Source organism: Monodelphis domestica, chromosome 8 (genome assembly GCF_027887165.1).
Source record: "Monodelphis domestica isolate mMonDom1 chromosome 8, mMonDom1.pri, whole genome shotgun sequence".
Taxonomy (NCBI): domain Eukaryota; kingdom Metazoa; phylum Chordata; class Mammalia; order Didelphimorphia; family Didelphidae; genus Monodelphis; species Monodelphis domestica.
Window position 1 is genome coordinate 6,663,192 of NC_077234.1, and position 20,730 is coordinate 6,683,921.

A 20,730-nucleotide genomic window follows, 5' to 3' on the forward strand; every position below is an offset into this window, starting at 1 on the left:
CAGGATAGCGGATGGCAGCAAGGTAAGGAAACAGAGAGAAGTTCCCAGAAGGTAGCAAGAAGAGCTGACAAGTGACTGGATTTGGAATGTGGCCATGAAGAAAGGCTCAGTGTTGGGGGCAGTGAGCAGCCCGCTAGCAGGCTCTGTGTTCTAGGTGCACTTGCTCCATAAAATGTAATAAAGAGAAATCGTGCCCTCGGGGTCATGCTGCACAAATACATACTGGGTGAAGAGAGCCCCAAAACATTTTCTGGAGGCAAAACAAGTGATTTTGGTGCACTAAAATCTCAGCAACAGCCAGTGACATGCTCTGGCACCTTAGAAGCTAATGGCGGATGGGTTAGGGTGAGGTTGGGGGTGGAAGGCAGGTGAGTGTAATAGCCCAGAGGTATTCTGATCTGGATGAAGTCCATGTAAACCGCTCTGGCCAGGTCTTAGAGGGCCATTTAAAGAGGAATCTTCACCTGATTTGTGTTGGGCAAATGGGACTATGGGGCAGATTTTAAGGTGCAGGGAAGGATAATGACTTTCACTTACATATATTTGCAGGTATATTTACACATCAGGGACCAGTTTCCTTTTGCCAGATAAACCCTGTCACGTCATCATTGTAAGCCTTATGAGTCCCATTTTACAGATCAGGACACCTTGGCTTAGAGCACTGAAGTCCTTTGTCCAGGTTCATCCAGGTAGATGCTGCTGCAGCTGTGCCTCAATCTCTGGTGATATGGCTGCAAGACTAGTGCCCATTCCAATGCCCAAAGGCACTTGTAGTTCTAATCACAGGTAATGAGTTCCCCATTACTTGGGAACTTCAAACAGTGCCAAAGGTGTTATAAATGGCACTTTCAGAAGGAAGGAGGCCCGAAGTCCCTTCTGACTAGAATCCTAGATGAACTGAGGAGCAGAGAAGTTCTTCTCATCCTTGTCTGAAATGAAATGCTTCATAGAATCTGCCAGTGTAGCGCAGGACCTGGGACCAGAAGCTGTGGCCCATTTGATCTCATTGGAAAGGTCCTTTCTACCGTCCTGTATATGGATATAACAGTAAGGGGGTGGGGGTCGGGCAGCATTCCTCTAGTGGGCTCAGTACTCTAGTTTGCACACACTACAGAAATGAGGGCTCTAGTCTTGTCCAAAACAGGAATAACTGTCTGGTGAACCACTCAGAGGAAGGAGAAATGCTCCCACTGTGTTCAGCCCCATCCTTTCATCTCAGATCCCAGCAATTCAAAGCAGCAGGAATCAGCTGACAACAAAATTCTTCTCATTCCTTATTATGGCCCGACAGGTCGATCATTTTGCATTCTTCCTTCTCTTCTTTAAACCAATCTTCTAATACATGAAGTTTGCTGTTTACTCCACTTCCTTTTCCCTGGCAAGGGGAAACATAGTGAAGTGCTGAGATGTCTTCACTGTTCTAGTAGCCTCAGTCAGCAAAGTGAGATTCAGAAGTGGGTTACAGGGGGCTTCATCATCTGTAGAGAGACACGTTGTTGTTCAGATCTATCTATCTCCATGTTTGGGTTTTCTTGGCAAAGATACTGAAGTGGCTTGCCATTTCCTTCTCCATCTCATTTGACAGATGGGAAAACTGAGGCAAACAGGGTTTAGAGTTTTCTTGGCAAAGATACTGGAGTGGCTTGCCATTTCCTTCTCCAGCTCATTTGACAGATGAGGAAACTGAGGCAAACAGAGTTTAAATGATTTGCGTAGGGGGACACAGCTGGTAAATGTTTGAAGCCAGATTTGAATCCATGAATTGAGTTAGCCAAAGACACTGTCAGAACTCTAGGACTCACCTCACTGCTAAGGCTGAAACCATGATTTTGTCCCTAAATGTTTGATTTGGATAAATTTGTTTCTAATATAAATCTATTTTTAAAATATGTGACTGGACTGGAAATAGAATGAAATAACCCCTTGTTCACTGGGTGACTAAACTTTCTCAGTTTCACGGCACTTACTGAGTTTACTTGTTGGGTAAGAGATGCTTTCTTGCAGCTACCTTGTTGCTAGCAAGATTACAGGATGGGGTACAAATCCAACATTCTTCTTACTAGGAAATCTCTCAGCTTGCCCTGACTGCTTTGGTCCTGAGCCTTTTCAACAAACAGGGAAATTCCGTTCAACAAGCATTTATGACAGCATCTTCTAGAAACAATTCTGGCTGCTAGTGATGGGGAATATGGCAATCCCAACAAACCCTCCCACCCTCACTGAGGGCGAACTCCTGGAGGAGGTTCACGTTGGCCAACGTTTGCATTCCACCTTGGAAATTTGAGGCTCCTGCTAGAACAACCTCTTATCTGCTAAGCTATAGCCAACAACAAGCATGGTGGGGAGTTTTGTGGGATGAAGCTAAAGAACCGATATTTTCTTTAAGGAAAAACAAGCTGATAAAATAATACATCTCTCCAGGGATAGAGTACGGTTCTGCAGCTGTGGAAGGAAGGCCAAGTAAATGGTTCCCTTCTCTGTAGCATTGGGGCGGGCTTTTAGGTAAATGAAGAAAGTGTTCTCCAGGGGAGAAATGAAATCACATTCCATATGCCAGCCTATTTAGTGCTCCAGATCACCTTTGCTCACAACTATACTTCTGCCTGTCTACAGATTGGGTCTGCATGCAGGTCAAGTTACCAGCTATTTTATCTTTGCCCTGCTGGGAGACAGGACCTCGACTCAGCAACTCCTCTGTTATTAGCCCCTTTTCATACCATACTCTTTGCCACAATACAAAAGACAGTTTTGAAATGAACCTTTTGTTCCGAGAGGGAGAGAGCGGTGAATAGCATTCTTAATCAACAAAGAAAAATGTGTCAAGCCTCTCACTATGCCTAAATCTGGATTTTTATCATGAAGCAGGTATTGTAAATGTAGGGGGAATGGGAGGGCGTCCATGGACCTTTGCCCTTTCCCTTCTCCCCATGGATGAGACCACCAAATTGGGCAGGTAACCTAGAGATGAGACACTGATGCATTAAAAGATGTGTCTATCCCTGCCGTTCCTTTAATAATAGATTCCATCTTCCCTCTCCCACCATTGGCCAAGGTGTTTTGTAGCAAATATCTTATGTAGTAGAAGCCAAATTCAGCAGCAGGAGGAGAGAGGTCATGAGGACAGCAGATAGGTTCAAGAAGCACAGCTCTTAAAAGAAGGGAAAGAAATAGTGATGGATTCCAGAGATCTAGCAAGGCTGGGAGATAGTAGGGCTTCGAAGAGGAGTCAAAGCCAAGAGCATCATTGGAGTGACCTTCCCCAAGGAGATGCTGTTATACCAATAGAGTAACAGCATTATTTCATCATTAGAAAAGGAAGGACTTCAGGGCTCTGAAGTCCCAAATCTGTGAACTTCTTTGGCCTGGTCACGTGTGTTTCCTCCAAGTGAATGTCACTCCCAGTACAGTCTGTTCATGTCCACTCTTCTCTCGTGTTACTGTGGTCATTGTTAGAGAGGACCAGCAACATTTATGGTAGGAAGAGGATGCTTGGAAACCATCTTATTCCTAGTTCTGCTATCTTGACCAAGTCACTTTCTATTGTACCAATAAGGCTGTTTCTGCCTTCAAAGTGGAGGGAGGTTCTATTTAGAGAAATGTCCTCCTTCGGGTACCAGTGTTTTCATGTGGGAAAAGGCAGAAGGGAGAACAGAGAAGGCCTTGGATTTGATCTCCTCTGAGGTCCTTTCTAGTTCTTAATTTATGATTTTACAAAATGAATTTGGTTCACTTCTGGCCACTGACAACAGATCCTTCATGCCTTATTCTTAGTTCTGACTTTCCTTTCCTCCTCACTGATCTCAAAATGCTCAGCTTTAAGAGTATGCTTTGATGCCCATCCACTGGGATTCCACACTGTCCTCCTCCAAAATCCTTTTTTAAATACTTATGTGCTAGGAGGTACTTCAGACAATAGGGATTATTAGAAGTTTATCAACAAATGACTTTGAAAGCATTTACTTGTAAATTCCTATCCAAAAGGGAAGGACCAATATATTGGATTTATAGCCCAAAGACTTGAGTTCAAAGATGACTTTAGAAATTAAAACCTGTGAGATCTTAGACAAATTGATTAACCTCTCTGTTTCTGTTTCCTCAGATCTAAAGTAAGAGGGTTGGACTAAAGACCCTCTGAAGTCCTTTTGATCTCAAAATCCATAACCCAAATGAATAATAGTCAACATTTTTATATATGGGGGAGGCAGCTGGGTGGCTCAGCGAATTGAGAGTCAGGCTGAGAGATGGGAGGTCCTGGGTTCAAATTTGACCTCAGACACTTCCTACCTATGTGACCCTGGGCAAGTCACTTAACCCCCATTGCCTAGGCCTTACCTCTCTTCTGCCTTGGAACCAATACCCAGTATTGATTCTAAGACAGAAAGTAAGGGTTTAAAAGAAATTTACATAATGGACAGGGTGATTCACTTTAACCCCCATTTTATAGCTTAGGGAATTAAGGCTTGAGGAGAAAAGGTGACTTGTTCAGGGTCCTACAATTTCTATAACTATTGTACTAATATCAGTTTTTTTCAGACTCAGAGTCTCATACTCTATCCAGTCACAAACTACAACCTCCTCTCCTTTTATTTTTCCCGGGGGTGATGCAAATCTCTGATAGTGTGCTTCCCTATGAAGCTGTTTTTCCCTCCCTTAATCAAGATGCCTTAATGAAGAGCAAAGCAGCTCACTGATCCCCATATCATCCCTTCTGGGTATGATGCACTCTTCTCTTTTACTGATTAGAGTAAAATCAACTGTTGTCTGTGATCCCCAACCCCATTCCAAAGTAGACAAATAAGATCTTCAAGATGAGCCTGGATTCCATTCCTCCCTGCCCCTCCTTAGTACCAAGCTGTGTCTGAAATTTATTTCCCATTTAGCAAAGGAGTCTACGTGTGAATGATGCCCTTAAGGCTAAGGAACCAAGATCTGTCCTTAGACAAAGATTTCTTCCTGTTACCTCTATACTGCGGTCCCCCCACTCTGCTGGGGCCAGTCACCTTTCAGAGTACTGGGAACAGGGACCTCTTCCTGACTACCTGAATACTAAGGATTAAAGGGGATCTTTTCACCCTAAAACGCAGAAGCAAACACCTCAGAAAGGCTCTGGGTTCCTACATTTTGGGAGATTTTGTTTTCAGCTGGGCAGGACCACTGCTTCCTCTCTTCTTTCCATCCCTTCATTTTACTGCCCTTCTGGGCAGTAAATCTGGGCAGACCTGGAGAAGCATCTTGAGAAACTGGGAGGAGTTTCTCCTTCCTGTGTAGTCTGGATGATGGGTATGTCGATAGCCTCTTCAGAAAACAAGGAATTTGCTCCAATGAATGAATGGATGGATGGATGGATAGATGGATGGATGGATGGATAGATGGATGGATGGATGGATGAATGAATGAATGAATGAATGAATGAATGAATGAATGAATGAATGAATGAATGAATGAATGAATGAATGAATGACAAGCTCAGAATTCATTTAAGCTCAGCTAAGTCCTAAGGTCTAAAAGCAAAGGCAATAATTGGCCTTCCAGTGAGAGGGGAGAACTCCCAAACTGGTGAGAAGGACATTTTGACTGGAACATTTTGTGGCTGAGGCCAAGCAGGAGCAGATTAATGGTCCCTTCAGGGAATTTGCTTTTGCTTGGAAGTGAGGGCAGAGGAGACTGGGCAAGCCCGGCACCTAGAGGCCAGGTGAGGCTATGGAGGTGCCTGGGGCATGAGCAGTTTTTGTCCATAGAACCCGAACAAAAGCACGAAGTTTAATGCTGTGGGAAATGGGGAAGAGGAGGGAACTCGTCCTTTCCTTCTCTTTTCAGGCTCACTGCTAATGGGCTGAGTTCCCAGGGAGGATGCTTGATCCGACCAAGGTCGGATCCCATGGCTCAACTTCTCCTTATAGCCTAGACACGAGGGAACCCTGAATGTCCCTGCATCCATCTCTATACACCTAGCAGAAATCCGGGCTGGCTGACCTACTTACTTCTAACTAATGCCGGTGCCTTGGGGCATGAGCCTTCCCCATTCGGACCTCAGTTACCTTTTTATTTCCAGGAGGGGGAGGGATTGACCTCGGACAAAGGCTCTCCAGGCTTCAGGGAGCGACACCCTCTGAGCAGTTGCTGCTCAGTCTTCTCTGCGGACTCCCTCAGGTAGCTTGGCCTCCCCCAGGCACGCGTGGCGCTTTCTCCCCCTCCCCGCTCCCCGCTGCTGCTCTAGTTCTCCATGCCTCTAGCCCCTTTCCCCCATCGCTGTTCTTGACCTTTCCGTCGCGGGTTTTTCCAGCTAGGTTCCTTCGAACCCTCGAGACAGGGGCGCTCCCTTTCCAAACTCTTTGAAAGCCCCAGTTACCGCTCAGCGCTGTGCGCTCCGTCTGTGGGAATCCAGCCGCACAGAGCGTGGCGCGCTGACGCACCGCCGTGGCGGAGTCAGTGGCCTTTTTTGCAAAGGCTCTAGGCACCCCTGTTCCGCAGCTGGGCATCCGGAGTCCCGCTGCTAGCTTTGGCCTTGGCCCTATCCCTGCGCCCGGGGCCGCTCCCTTCCCCGTCTGCGCGCGGGCCACAGTGACCCTAGAGCAGCCGGCTGCCAGGCTGTGCCCTCACGTCACAAGTCTGACAGCTTCGCACCAAATCAGATCGCGGCGTTCCCAGAAAGCCAAGAAGCGTCACTAGGAGCTCCTGGGGATTAGAACTCGCCTCCTAGGCTCGCCCCCTCCCTGCCTTTTAAAAAGCTCCTCTGTGGGGCGGGACTGGAGAAAGTGCGCTCCGGCTGCGGCTCCTGCGGCCCCAGCCAGCAAGATGGTAAGTGGGGACTGGGAGGGCAGGCGCCTTCCTCCTTTGGGCTGGACTAGAAAGTGGAGCCGCTGAGCTAGGGCTTCTGCCAGCCGGGAAGCCAGACTTCCCTGGCACCTGCGAGGCCAACAGGTTCTCTCCCAGCGCTCGCTCCGCTTCTTGATCTCTGCACCTGCCTCCGGCTAGTTTTGCCAAGCTTCCTTGGAGGCTCTCCCTGCGCGCCCGCTCTCCTGCCCAGGGCTGCCTACCTGCTGCCAGGTTTTCTTCTCAGACCTCCGGTCCCTCCTCACTCCTCTCACCTTCCCCCGTCCCCCCACTCGGATTTGCAGATCACTGGCCAGCTGAGGAAAGAGCCTGGATTCCTGTTGCGGGCTTTTCTGCTGCCTGCCAGGTATTCCTTATGTAATGGGGCGGCTGTCCCGGAGCCCAAGACCTGCTCTTGTGTGTGGGGGGGGGGGGGGGGAGGGAATCCTTTACTTGATAAACTTGGCTCGAGTTGCTGCGTCTGTGGCCTCCGAGCTGGGCTGGCTTCAGAACAGCCCCCTTTCCTGCTAGTTACAGGGCAGCCGGGCTAGGCACTTCTCCTCCAGGTCCCCGACTCTCCTCCCCGCTTTCCAAGCACCTGGGATTGCATTTTGCCCAAGAAAAGCGGACTGTGGTGATGCTCCGAAGCTCCTTCCCAACCCTGCCGCTGCGGAAGTTGGGGACTTCGGGGAGCTGAAACTTTTATCAGTGCTAAGAACGCCCACAGGCTGCGTCCCTGTTAGCCTCCTCTTGCCTGCTTCTGGCGTCACCGTTGGAAGGGGCCGGGATGGAGAGAGAGGATTCCTTGGAGGAGGAGGCCAAGTATTGAGCGGTGGCTGCGCTGGAGGACTGACACCCTGGGGGGAGAGCGCTTAGGACTGGAAGCTTCCGGGTATCTTTTGTACATCCTATTCGAATTGCGATTCAAATTCGGGTGCGGATGGGGACTTCAGAGTCGTCCTGGACGTGCAAACCGAAGCGCACTACCCAGCTTAACGACTTAACTGGCTTTTTTTTATTTTCAATGCAATATGTGTGAATGAAGGCTTGGCAGGTGCAAAATGATCGACACCTCTTGCACGAGCTAGGCTTGGAGCGGGGCTTCGAGTGTGGCACCGTTTTCCTGGCTCGGATGAGCTGTCTGTGGGGAAACAAAAAGAAAACATCCTTTGATTTTTGTTTTAGTGTGGAGGCGGGGCTTCTATCTCAGGTGAATCAGGAAGTGAAACGCTACTTAGGGTCCCTCTCCCTCCTGTGGGAGCCCCTGACCAAAGCTTGATGGTTGGCCCCTGCCCCACTTTGCTGTGAGTGATGTCAGAACAATGGCAGTAAATGCGTCTCAGACTTTGCGGACGGGGTTGGCTTCCCAGGTTTTCTTTCCTTGCCTTTTTGGTTAGCAGGGAGTGGCGTCCTGGGCCAGCTTCAGGTGCAGGTGATCGATCAGGTGCAGTCAGTTTGGGTTTGAACAATGACTCAGTGAGGATATTGGGAATGCCAAGCACTCCTCTGGGTTTCTGTCCTGTCACAATCTTATCTCCCCACTAAAGAGCAAGAAATAAACTACAACAAAGTGAAGCGACTTATGGGAGATGGTTCAAGTAACTGAAAGGATTGGCTGCTGTATTTTAGTCCCTGGTCAAAGCAAGAAGTTAATAACAATAGTAATAATAATAATAATGATATTTTGTGCACTTTACCCACTCACAAATGAAACACAGGCCAACTTCTCATACCTTCAGAATTCCTTTCAAGTGTATCTAATGTCTCCTTCCTCCTCCTACCTTTTCTGTCTTGCTTGGCATCACCCCACATCCTTGGACCCCACCCCTTTTGTTTTATTGTACAGAGCACCAGGCTCTCCTGCCAAGACCAGCACTTTGCAGGGGGCCAGGAGGATAATTGCCCCCATTCCACCTCAACGTCAGCATCCAGTGTTGACGTTTCCAGGGAAACTTGGGTCTCTTTTTGGGCTGCTGGTCTCCTGGACAACAGAGAGCAGCAACAAGAGCCACAGGCACAGGGTAAGTCTTACTCTTCTGCTTTCCCCAGCACTGCTCTGGGAGCTTTCGGGCACCCAAACATACCCATTGCATCCAATGATGAAAATGTCAGGAAGGGGGAAGGAGTTCTGACTAGAAATAAGGGGGCTGCTAGTACATTTTCCCAGAAGCCCACATCCTCATGCATCCCAGAACAGAGTGAGCTGAGGGGGCCTTGGGAGGATGCCTTCTTAAGCAACAACACTTATGTATGAACTGGGGCACCATTTATATTTCTGGGAAAAGGCTGAGGGTCTTTGTTCTGACTAGGTGATCTTTAGGTGTGTGGGCATCAGGAACTGTCCAATTTCTTTGAGCTCTTTTGAAGTCAAAATGCCATTTGAAGCTAAACCTTTTTGGATTGGGGCTGGGGTCCTGCCTTATTGGTTTGAAAGAAGGAAAGGATGTTCTTGGAGATGTTATCTCCAGAGTCTTGGAAGTGATCAGTGGTCCTTCTGTATGACTAAAAGAAGTCTCATATCTTTGGGCAGTGGGCAGGGATGGAGCAAGAGCCCCTTCCCAAATGGCCAGGGTATAAAATTTATTTCTCACACCATGACCTCTTCTTCCTTGCAGGGATTGATATTAATGGCTGGTCTAAAAGGGCCTTCACTAATAATAATGGACGCAACTTCAAGTTTGTAGAATAGCTACAGAGAGACACCTCAGTTTCTAAGAAGGGAAACTTTTAGTTGTCCCACACAGTTCTTTCTTACATGTGGTGGAGAGCAGTTAGAAGACACCACGATTTTAGGAGTGAGAGGAAGGAGGCATTGGTTCATCTCTTTACTACCACATAATTTGAAACCAGACTAAACCAAACAACTGAGGCCCAAACCCGACTCCTCTTCCCAGACTTCAAAATGATCTCATTTAACAGAGTGTGTGCTTTTGAAAGACAGAATGTCTATTGAGAAGGAAGATGGAGATGGAGATTACATGCATGCATGACCCATGGGGTCATGCCAGAGGCATTATTTGTTTTTATCTCTTGTGTTAGTTTTCTTTGCTGCTTCCAATGTAATTCACACTTCTTTGGGACACAAGAAAAGGGAAGTAGAGATGACGGAAGCCCACTCAAATGATACTTTGGGGTAGGATGGAACATCCCAGGAAAGGCACCCAGGGAAAGCAATCTGAACACTTGACAGTAAGATCTTCCATAGAGGTGACCAATGCCACATCTGCCCAGGCAGATATACCCAGAAAGGAGAGCCATTTTCCTTGAGGGCACATTCCATTATCAACACAGATTGACTCCAGAGCCATTGAGACAAAATCTCTTTATTCTTTTGTAGTCCAAAGGTGGCAAAGACAGTTATGAATAGGCAATGTTATTAAATAGCAAACACATGCACATGTATCCATATATGGTATATATATATATATGCATGTGACATCTGTGTATCATGGTACATGTAAGCATAAACATAAGCAGACTCTATAACATGCACAAATATATGTTAAAAGACACGATTATAGCTTACTTTACTATTTCTTTTGAAAATATATACTGTGCATAGCAACTATTGATAGCATTTTAAAGTTAATATGTAGACAGTGACCAAATCACCTTTCTGACCACTAAAACCCAGCTTATCTGGATGTTTTCTTTTTTCCCTCATGGACTAACCCATTTGAAAGGCAGAGATTTTTTCCTACACACTCTTTTATTGGGGTGATTCAGATGCTGCTATATTCCCTGGTACCATTCCTTCCTTCCTTCCTTCCTTCCTTCCTTCCTTCCTTCCTTCCTTCCTTCCTTCCTTCCTTCTTTCTTTTTCTTTCTCTTTCTTTCTTTCTTTCTTTCTTTCTTTCTTTCTTTCTTTCTTTCTTTCTTTCTTTTTCTCTTTCTTTCTCTTTCTTTCTTTCTTTCTTTCTTTCTTTCTTTCTTTCTTTCTTTCTTTCTTTCTTTCTTTCTTTCTTTCTTTCTTTCTTTCTTTCTTTCTTTCTTTCTTTCTTTCTTTCTTTCTTTCTTTCTTTCTTTCTTTCTTTCTTTCTTTCTTTCTTCTATCTCTGTCTCCGTCTCTCTCTCTCTCTCTCTCTCTCTCTCTCTCTCTCTCTCTCTCTCTCTCTCTCTCTCTCTCTCTCTCTCTCTCTCTCTCTCTCTCTCTCTCTTTCTTTTCTGTCATCTTGCTTGTTGATATGAGGAACCCAAAAGGACCCTTAGAACAGGACATGCCTCTCCTCACCAAAGGGTTGGGTGAAAAGGCCTCACTTGTGAGGACTCAGATAGGAGGTCTGCAGCAAAAATGGCTGTCCTTCTCTCACATCAAAGATAACAAACATACACCATGTTGTCTGACCATGGTGAAGCCAATGGACTTTTTTGATTGTGTTTTTCCTTCAGGACCCAATTCATTCAGAACTCACTTCATAGAGTGGTGGCTCTCATTGTATAACTCCCCAGCCTGCACTGTTTGCAAGGATAAAGAAGAGGTCCAAGAGCTTTGTTAGTATAGCCAGATAGGTGTGGCAAGTGTTCCCCCCTCCCATGTCCATCCAAGGCCCTCAAAGAAATTCTCTCCCCTAGACAGGGCCAACCAAATGTATCTTCCTGCTTGTCCTCTTTATATCTTTCCACAGAACAATGCAACGATTTGGACTTCTTGGTCCATGAGGACTATGCTGGGACAGGGAATCAACTCTCCTCTCAACTCTACAGAAACAAGCAGGTAATTCTTGGTGGCTGGGACAAAGAGCCACGTGAGTTCTGAGAGAAAGCGCCCTTTCTCATGGCTACTCTTCCTTCACTTAAAAATAGCTCCCTGTTCTTGTTCCTGATAGGGCCTTTGGAATGGGATTACACAATCAGAAAAACTGAGGCAATCTCATCTATCTGGCATTTCCCTTCCCAACTCAGAGATTTTCTTCTTTGATTGTTCGCAGAGACCTTTCCACCCAAGTCCATAAGACAGATCCCAAAGAGCCCAAGCACATTCCTGAAGTGCAGGGAGAAAGGCTGCAGGAGAGCGCTCTGTCTGCACCCCATCTCTGCTGGGCCAGTGGGAGGTGCTCTCTGTTTCCCTGCATTCATTCATGTCTGCATTATTGTCCCAGAGCTGCCATTTTGGAAGTGCTGCAGTCTTGTCAGATATTTCGCAAAGAACAGGCAAAGGTGAAGGTTGAAAACCGAAAACTGAACAGTCAGGTGGGGGCTGGGCAGGACAGCTCGAAGGCAGGCCCAGAGTATCCTGAGACTGTCTTCAGAAAGGAAACAAAGCCAGACTCGAGTTGAAGCAGGCCCAGGAGCCAATTGGTAAAGTTACAAAGTCAATACTGGAGAGCGACTTTCACCATTGTGGGCTTCTCCTCCCTAGCTCCAAGACACCCTGCTGCAGAAGGAGGAAGAACTGGCTAGGTTACATGAAGAGAACAACAGCCTCAGACAATACCTGAATTCGGCCCTGGTGAAATGTCTTGAGGAGAGAGCCAAGGTAGGAGCTGCTTTCCTGTTGAAGGGGGTCAGGGCAGGGGTGGGGGCGAGGCTGAGTTCCTGGAAAAAACTGCAGGAAGGTGCAGAGGTTCTTTGAGAGATACTTTGAATGCAGGTCCTGAAACCTGGCTTCCTTGGCCAACAGCAAGTATTAAGGACCTCCTGAATGCCAGGCACTATCCATGGGGCTGGAGCCTCAAAGACAAAAGGGAAACTATCCAAGCTTTCCAAGAGCTTACTTTCTAAGTGAGGAGACAAGCTGTCCACTCACACACCCACATAAACACACATGAACACATATGCTCACATATGTTAATTACATGTACATATATACGTGCCTGTATAAACACAACAAACATGGAATTGGGGGAAGGAGAGCACCAGCATTTGGAAAGGTTCAAGGTAAGTAGGTATTCTTGAGCTGAGTTTGGAAGGAGAAAGTTCATTGAAGAGGCACAGCTGAGTCACGAGTCCTTTCTGGGCAGAAAAAGGTATAGATTTTGTTCCTCAATAGTCAGTGAGCCTTACACAGAGGAAGGCCATTTTTCAAGGGTTTAGACAGAGTCCCAGCCTTAGTCATTTCTCCCAAAATATGGCCTGTTAGCCACAAAAAACAATCAGGCCAGAATGTGTGTCTAGAATATGCATGTGCAAAACACGGGTGCTCTGTTAGGGTCAATATCATCTTTGCCTACAGAGTTGTGTGTGTGTGTGTGTGTGTGTGTGTGTGTGTGTGTGTTTGTGTGTGTGTGTGTGTGTCTGTGTGTCTAACAAATGCCATGATGTGATAAGTTGTGCTCGCGTTGTTATTTTGGTTTGTCAAGCCGGAAAGGATTTGTTTGTAGAACTGGAAGACACCATTGGGACCATGTCAACAGGTCGTCCCTGGGGGTCCATGGCACTCTGTTAGGTCACATCTTAGCCTGAATAGATATCCGGAGTTGAGGTGGGAAGGCAGCTTCCGATGAGAAGGGCAAGCTCAGAAGCAGAGGGTGATGGCAGCCCGGAGTAAGAAGTCTCTGAAGAGATGGGAACAAAATTCACTGAAATTCTGGGGCAGGAATTCTTCTCCTTCCCTCGTATCGCCATCTTTGTCAGTCCTGTGAATGTACCCCTTCTCAGAATCATGCTTTAAATGCAGAAATCACTATATACAGAATTACAAGAGAACCAATTCTGCTGAAAGCCAGTTATCAAAATATAGGCTGGAACATCCCCCAGTGCCAGATTAAGGATCTCTGGTCTAGATGGAGCTGAAGGAAAGCAGCGTCCAGGCCGCCATATATTGCAGCGTATACCTCAGGCCTTATAGACATGAGCCAAACACAGCAAAGACTCCCTTTTGGCCCCCTCCCATTGTCCTGCTCCTTTTAATAGGCTTCCTAAGTGCAGAGGGATGTTGATGTGCCGGCCGCCATGATTCTCACCTCATTTCGTGGTATGTGGCCACTTTCTTTCTCAGCTTTCAGCCCTGGCTTTTTGCCAAAGGTAGGATTTATCTGGGATTTAATGTATGATGCTTAATAGGGCGTGTCATCCCACTAGGCTTAGGGTTTATTGAAGAATAAAACAAATAACATTTTTGAGCTTTGGGAAGGAAATTCCAAGATGCACTTTGGGAGTCATCACCCACCTCCCCTGCCCCAAGTCTCTCTTTTTTATTTTTTTAACAGCTCTAGTGGGTGGTTTTCTTTTCTTCTTTTAATTGCCTTATTGAGAACCTCTGAATAGAAAGTTGTATCAAATGGTTCAGTTCAAAGAGCCCAATACCTGAAAGCTCTGCTGTCCCATGTTAAATAGCTTCCCTAGCGGTCATTACAGTAGCTCAGAGGGCATGAGATACAAAGCTGGAAAGCATTTTAGAGGTCATCTGTTTCATGCCAGATGAGGAAAAGAAAGGAAACCCAAATATATCTGTTGACTAGTCCAAAGTCACACAAACACCAAAAGACAAGACTGGGATTTTTGAACCCAGGACTTCCAACTCCAAATTCAGTGAACTTTTCAGTTTTACCTTCTGTCTCCTCCAACTTCCATGAGGGGTGTCATCCAGAAAATAGCCAGGTAGAACCTTTTCCCATTAGCTGTAAGATTGAATGGCCCACAGACTACAATGAGTATATATGAAAACAAGTCAAGGACACAGATTCTACATTCAGCGTGGAAGAAGGTATCCAGGAATATCAGGCCCCTCCAATGTTTAAAAGCTCAAGCTAGGTGGCTCTGTAGGTATGGAGCCAGGCCTGGAGATGGGAGGTCCTAGTACAAATCGGGGCCTAGACACTTAGATATAGTTGTGTGACCCTGGACAAGTCACTTAATCCCCATTGCCTAGCACTTACCACTCTTCTTTATTGGAACTGATACTTAGCATTGATTTCAAGGCAGAAGGTCAGAGCTGTTGAAAAACACAATAAAAGCTTTTGCTTTATTGGTTGAAGGTGCCCAATAAGTCCTTTTTGGAGGATTCCTTATTTTCTTCTCCCTTCTTAGTGGTATCTGATTTTGTCTCCTCTAGAAACTGCTGATGCAAAGTGTTCCTACCAAAGTCTACGGATGCATGGAGAGTGGAAAGAGGAAACCAAGGGAGAGAAGGTACTCTGCCACGGATACCCCCCATCCTAAGAATGCCAAGAGAAAGCTTTTAAGTGAGTTTGCTGCCTGTGAGGGGCTGCCAAATCCAGCTGTGGACTCCTGGGTCCTGAAAACTCTCGGATTGAAAGACCTTGACACCATCGATGACAGTGTGCCAGCTAACTACAGTGCCTTGATCTCTCCACCTGAACGACACACATTCCCACAGTTTCCAGCTGAGGAGGCCAGCTATGAACACAGTGGCATTGTGGGTCTGCCCATTCCTTATGAGAATGGTCAGGCGACACCCTTGCACAACACAGGCAGACCGCAGGCAGAAGACTTGGCCTTTTTCTCTGGGGTACCCCACCAAGCAGGTGCTTTACAAACCCTGCCTAGCCTTTCCCCTACCCCTTTCCCTTCTTTTAACTCGCCCGCTTATAGCCCTGATGTCTCACCCAACAAGACTGATGTGGTCTTTTCCACATCCCTGACTCCCCACTGCCACGTGAAAACCCATTCCTTCCAGCAGGGACAAGCCTTTGTGCGGCGAGATGAAGAAGGCTGGAAGTTTACCTGGGTCCCCAAACAGTCTTAGGAAACCCCAGCCCCCAGCGTCACTGCTGACCACTGCCACAAAGCTGCTGCGTGTTTACAAGGAGCCTTCTCACACTGGACCCTCACCTTTGGGGCCTGGAAGGAATCCTGAACATTCTCCCCTCCTCCCCCCAACTTCTCCCCTTTGGTCCTTCCCCTCGGGGTCTCTAGGCAATAGCAAAGTGCTGTCAGACCCACACTGAAGCCTCCCCATGCCTCTTCCACGTGCTCCTTGGCTTGTTGACACAGAGACACGTATGGGCCACTTCTTCCCTTGGACCCTGACCTTGCGAAGGTATTTTCTTCCCAGTTGTCTACAGGTCGACAACACAAGCACACTGCTCCCATTCTAACCAGTCTGACTACTCCTCGCCTTTAGTTAAGCAGTTTGCACATTTGTGGTTTTGCCTTTTGTTCTGAGCTTATTTCTCCCCAAGTTGAATGGTCGAAAGTGTTCAAGTATGTGGACTCTGTTGGGAGGCCATTTGTCTCCCACCATCATCTATCTACTGAGGCCCAACAGGGCCACCAAAGAGCCCCAGACAAAGGGTAGGCAGCATGCATGAAGGGTGTGCTCCAGTTTACTGCTAGGAATGGGGAAGGCCTGTGTGTCTTAATAACCAAGGCCAATATCTCATCCAGCATCCACACCATGGACAGCAGCCACCCCAGACTCTCGCCCAGGGATGCTGATTAGATCTGCAAGCATGCCTTCGTTGGCTTCTAAGAGGATCCCAGGATTTTGCCTCCAAAGAGGGTTTGCATAAGCCACTGGACATCCCTCTTCTATCTTAGCTAGTACAAAAGAAAACTGAACTCTCTTGCTCCTTTCTGAGTCGCTACATTGAATAAAAAAACAGTCTTTGTATATAGTGAACCATAGATTCTTACCTTTTAGTCAGATAAATTATAAGCTTACGAAAAAAGTAATCTGGAGAATAATACTTAGTATCTCCATCCCAATACAGACCCACTTTCCAAGCTAGGTCAGCCTCTAATTTCACTCTGGACTGAAGAGAGAATTCTTTTTTCTTTTTTCTTTTTAATTTTCTTTAGTCAATTTAGAACATTATCCCTTGGTTACAAGAGTCATATTCTTTCACTGCCCCCCCTTCCCGTAGCCAACACGCAATTCCACTGGGTTTTACATGTGTCCTTGATCAGAACCTATTTCCATGTTGTTGATGTTTGTACTAGGATGTTCATTTAGAGTCTACATCCCCAGCCATATCCCCCTCGTCCCATGTGATCAAGCAATTGTTTTTCTTCTGTGTTTCTACTCCCACAGTTCTTCCTCTGAATGTGGAGAGTGTTCTTTCTCATAGATTCCCTCCAGGTTTTTCATGATCACTGCATTGCCACTAATGGAGAAGTCCATTACATTCGATTGTGCCACAGTGTATCAGTCTCTGTATACATTGTTCTCCTGGTTCTGCTTCTCTCCCTCTGCATCAATTCCTGGAGGTTGTTCCAGTTCACGCGGAATTCCTGCAGTTCATTATTGCTTTGAGCACAGTAGTATTCCATCTCTGTCAGATGCCACAATGTGTTCAGCCATTCCCCGATTGAAGGGCATCCCCTCATTTTCCATTTTTTTGCCACCACAAAGAGCACAGCTATGAATGTTCTTGTAAAAGTCTTTTTCCTTATTATCTCTTTATGTACAAACCAAGCAGTGACTGGATCAAAGGGCAAGCAGTCTTTTAGCATGAATGGAGAATGATTAAACATTCAAAAAAGACAGTCCTTTAGGATGATGCTAGGGAAGTATGCACTGATTATCTTTAAATTAAAATTTTGTGGCCTGATAACTTCCCTCTCCCTTTACTTATTCATTTGCAATGACTTTCAGGTTTTTTCCCTATTCTTACTTTATTTGTACTTTTCAGAAAATACCAGATTTGTAGAGGAAAAGGTATTTGTTGTCTTGAAGGTAAATCTTTAAGGCTTATTTAATAATTTGGCTTGATGGTGGCCATTAATTTTCTCTCTCATGAAATATGTCAGCCAATAAATGAACTTCCAGAATAGAAGCTATAAGAGCCTCTGAACTTTTCAGAGTTGAAGCATGTTTATTGAAGAAGCTAAACTTCATTCACTTTTCAATATCTATTTCTATCTGATTGAGAATTCTCAGAAAATTCAAGATATCATGAGCAATATAAGTCTTTATATAGAATTGGGGAACTCCCCAGCATCCTTGCATTTTTATGAATAATTTTGTTAGGGAAAAAGAAAGAAAGGAGAATTCCTTAATAAGTAACTTTCTAAAGATAAATTAATGAGGATGAAAGCAGAAATCAAGAATAAAACAAGGTTAAGAGAGAGGGTAATTCTTGGAAGTGGTTGTGGAGTTTCTTGAAAATCTTAACAAAAGTCAAGTATTGATTTCACACTGATAAATGATTATTTAGCACATGTCCACTGCATTGATGTAGAAAGAAGGAAACTGAGTTACAATCCATGAAGTAGCTTTTTTAGAAAATATCATGTATAGCTTTTGAAATTATTTAAGATGATATCAGAAACAATTTTCCCCTCATGGAAGAAATTATGAACAAAAAAAAAGAACAATCATGGTAAAGTATTCTAAGTTGACACCTATAGAGTAAGGTCTGAATAACACAATATCTTTGTTTTGGTTTCAAGAGTCAACTGGTAGGGAATAATATATTCTGAATTTCATGCATGAAAATGATTGAGAAATTAATTTATTTTTAACTCAAAACAGTAGAAATAAATTGATAAATGACAAGATATTCAAACTTTATCTGAGAAAAACTTTAGCCTGCAGATTTCAAATGATCTGAGATCTTGATAAAGTGATCATATAAAGATATATCTTGTGACCCTATCACCCTCATGTGTGGCTTATAGCTATATCCTTTTACAACAATGATGGCAAAACTTTTAGAGATCAAGTGCCAGAATTGGAACATTCACAAGGCCTGTGAGCCCCTTCCCCCACTTAACCCCACACAGGGGAGGGAGGAAGTATTCTCATTGAGCTGTTGGGCAGAAAGATGAGGAGCACTGTGGTCCCATGTCCCCCTGTCTATGGTGAACTATGTTCTGGGGTGGGGACAACAGAGTGCATACCTACAGAGAGGGCTCTGAGTGCTCCACTCTGGCATGTGTGCCTTAGGTTCATGACCAGGGTTCCCAAAGTTCTCCAAGATGAGTCACCAAAAGATGTAGGTGGCCTTCTTCCAGATCCATTATTACTGGCTAGACATTAAGAAAGAACAAAGACTACCCATTGCCTCTTCTCATGTTTGCCATCCCTCCCAGGGACTAATTTTATGATCTTTATTTCTAGTCCCATCGAACTACAATAGTGAAGTGGTCATTTGAGATGGTCTGAGATGGTTATTTTTACATGGTTTGTCATATTTTGTAAGCACATTTTTTTCTTTAGATTTGAATATCTATTAAATTATTTATATTTCTCATATGTGAAATATGGGCTCATTTTTTTAGATTATTACCTTAAGCATATGGCATATTTATACATATGTTTACATATGCCTACATGTGTAAAAATATACATATGTATTTTTTCCTTTATCATTCATTATTAATTTATTTGGATTTCAAATTATAATTCCTCTAAAGGTCTGAGAGTTACATTTAGGTGGAAAGCAATGCTCTCTAATTTCTGCAATAAAAGGTCCAGTCTAATCCCTTAACTATGGAATCATTTCTTTGTCATCTGTCCTATTTGAAATATGATTTTTCACCCTCTCTCCATTATCATTTGGTGCATTTGTAGTCAGTTGGAAGGAAAAACAAATTGTGAAAAGAGCCTTCAGCAAACCCTCTGCTTTTCATGTGTAAAGGGAGGGGTAGAGGTATATCCTAGATTCCTAAAAGCGTTTCCTGGCGTAAAGCCTATGAGAATGATACTACAATTGGGTGGGTGAGAATTCATCCTTAGATAAAGACTGAAGGGCTGCATACTTTTAAATATGCCAAGAAATCTAGGGCAGGTAACCTAGGGCTGAGGATTTTTTAACAGACATATTTTTAAAAGTTTGTAATCCAATGTGTTATGAAATGAGTAAGATCATTGCCTTATATCTTAGATACAAATATGGCTTTAAGGTAAATGCTTACTTTCCTTAGAATTTACATCTAAAAGAGACCTTAAGAAACATCTACTCCAATCTCCTCATTTTACCCCTAAAGAAAAAAGAGAGAGAGACAGACTGAGTTTATGTGAAGTGAAGTGGTTTTTCCAAAGTCACCCAGGTCTTCACACTTGTAAAATCGGTGGTCCTTCCATACACCAAGGTTCTGATCAGGACCTTGAGGCCTCTGATTTTTGATCACTATTATATTCCTGTAAAATTGAGACATGCATATTTTTGTTTCATCTATCAGGAGACTCAGAGGTCATGAGTCACCTTTTTCTTCCCCAATTCTAATAAAATATAACCAACCCATAACACCAGCTGCTGTAAATGTTGTAAATAGCTCTCTTAACATATTTGATTCATTTTGAGGCTAATGGAATTTTTTTTTTCCTTATGTGGCCATAACAGTCAATACAACTGTAATTTCTTGTGTTTAGTGTCCTTAAAATGTGAAATACAAATTTAATTTAATACTGTTTTGTATAGTTATGATTTGTGCGTAATATTAAAAGTCTCTGATTATATGGAGTCAATTTTGTAATATGTTACAGCTAATAAAAACAGAAATTACACAACTGCTATGTAAGAGAAAGTTGATTTCTTTTTACATAACAACCATTTCCAGATGACTTTTGTCTGTGAGAGGTCTCTTGTAATACCAATAAAATTAACAATATGTTTTCTAAAAGTGTGTGCAATGTCCCCATACATGTAGTGCCCACTTCTATTTTTATAGAAAATGGAAATCTATTTTTTCTTCCTTCTTCTCCTACTCTAGTAGGAGAAAAATAAAGAAAAGAATATGCTTAGATAAGCCAGAGAAGTTTCCTTTATGGCTCTTTATACAAACATATAAGCCTTATTCTAAACAACAAATACTACCTCTCTCTGTCAGCAGCTAAGTAGTATGTTTCATCATCGGTCCTCTGGAATCACAAATGGTTAAGGCATTGATCAGTCTTTCCAGCTTTGTCATCTGTCATTTAAAACACAAGACCTTGTTATTGTATAACTTATTCTCCTGGTTCTGTTCATTTCATTCATCAGCTTTTACAAGTCATTGAAATTCTCCATTATTTCCATTATTAGTGTCCTTGTATACATTGTCCTTCTGGTTCTACTCTCTTTCTACTGC

The 20,730-nt window shown here is 44.4% G+C and overlaps 1 protein-coding gene across 1 annotated transcript; it reads left to right on the top strand.

Annotated features, from left to right (window-relative positions):
- Positions 1-204: 204 nt before the first annotated feature.
- Positions 205-20,170, top strand: GMNC (geminin coiled-coil domain containing). Its single transcript, XM_056807752.1, has 10 exons — positions 205-345; positions 6,288-6,425; positions 6,729-6,798; positions 7,409-7,635; positions 7,859-8,023; positions 8,132-8,257; positions 8,525-8,834; positions 11,439-11,527; positions 12,173-12,289; positions 14,807-20,170. The coding sequence occupies exons 1-10, from the start codon at positions 205-207 to the stop codon at positions 15,458-15,460; spliced, it is 2,037 nt and encodes a 678-aa protein (XP_056663730.1). The 3' UTR covers positions 15,461-20,170.
- Positions 20,171-20,730: the final 560 nt, after the last annotated feature.

Bases quoted from the DNA above. Each gene is read 5' to 3' on its own strand.
- GMNC (XM_056807752.1), top strand. From the start codon at position 205: ATGCTGCACAAATACATACTGGGTGAAGAGAGCCCCAAAACATTTTCT. The intron at 8,024-8,131 runs GTGAATCAGGAA...GAGTGATGTCAG, and splicing joins AGGCGGGGCTTCTATCTCAG to AACAATGGCAGTAAATGCGT. The intron at 11,528-12,172 runs GTAATTCTTGGT...TCTCCTCCCTAG, and splicing joins AACTCTACAGAAACAAGCAG to CTCCAAGACACCCTGCTGCA.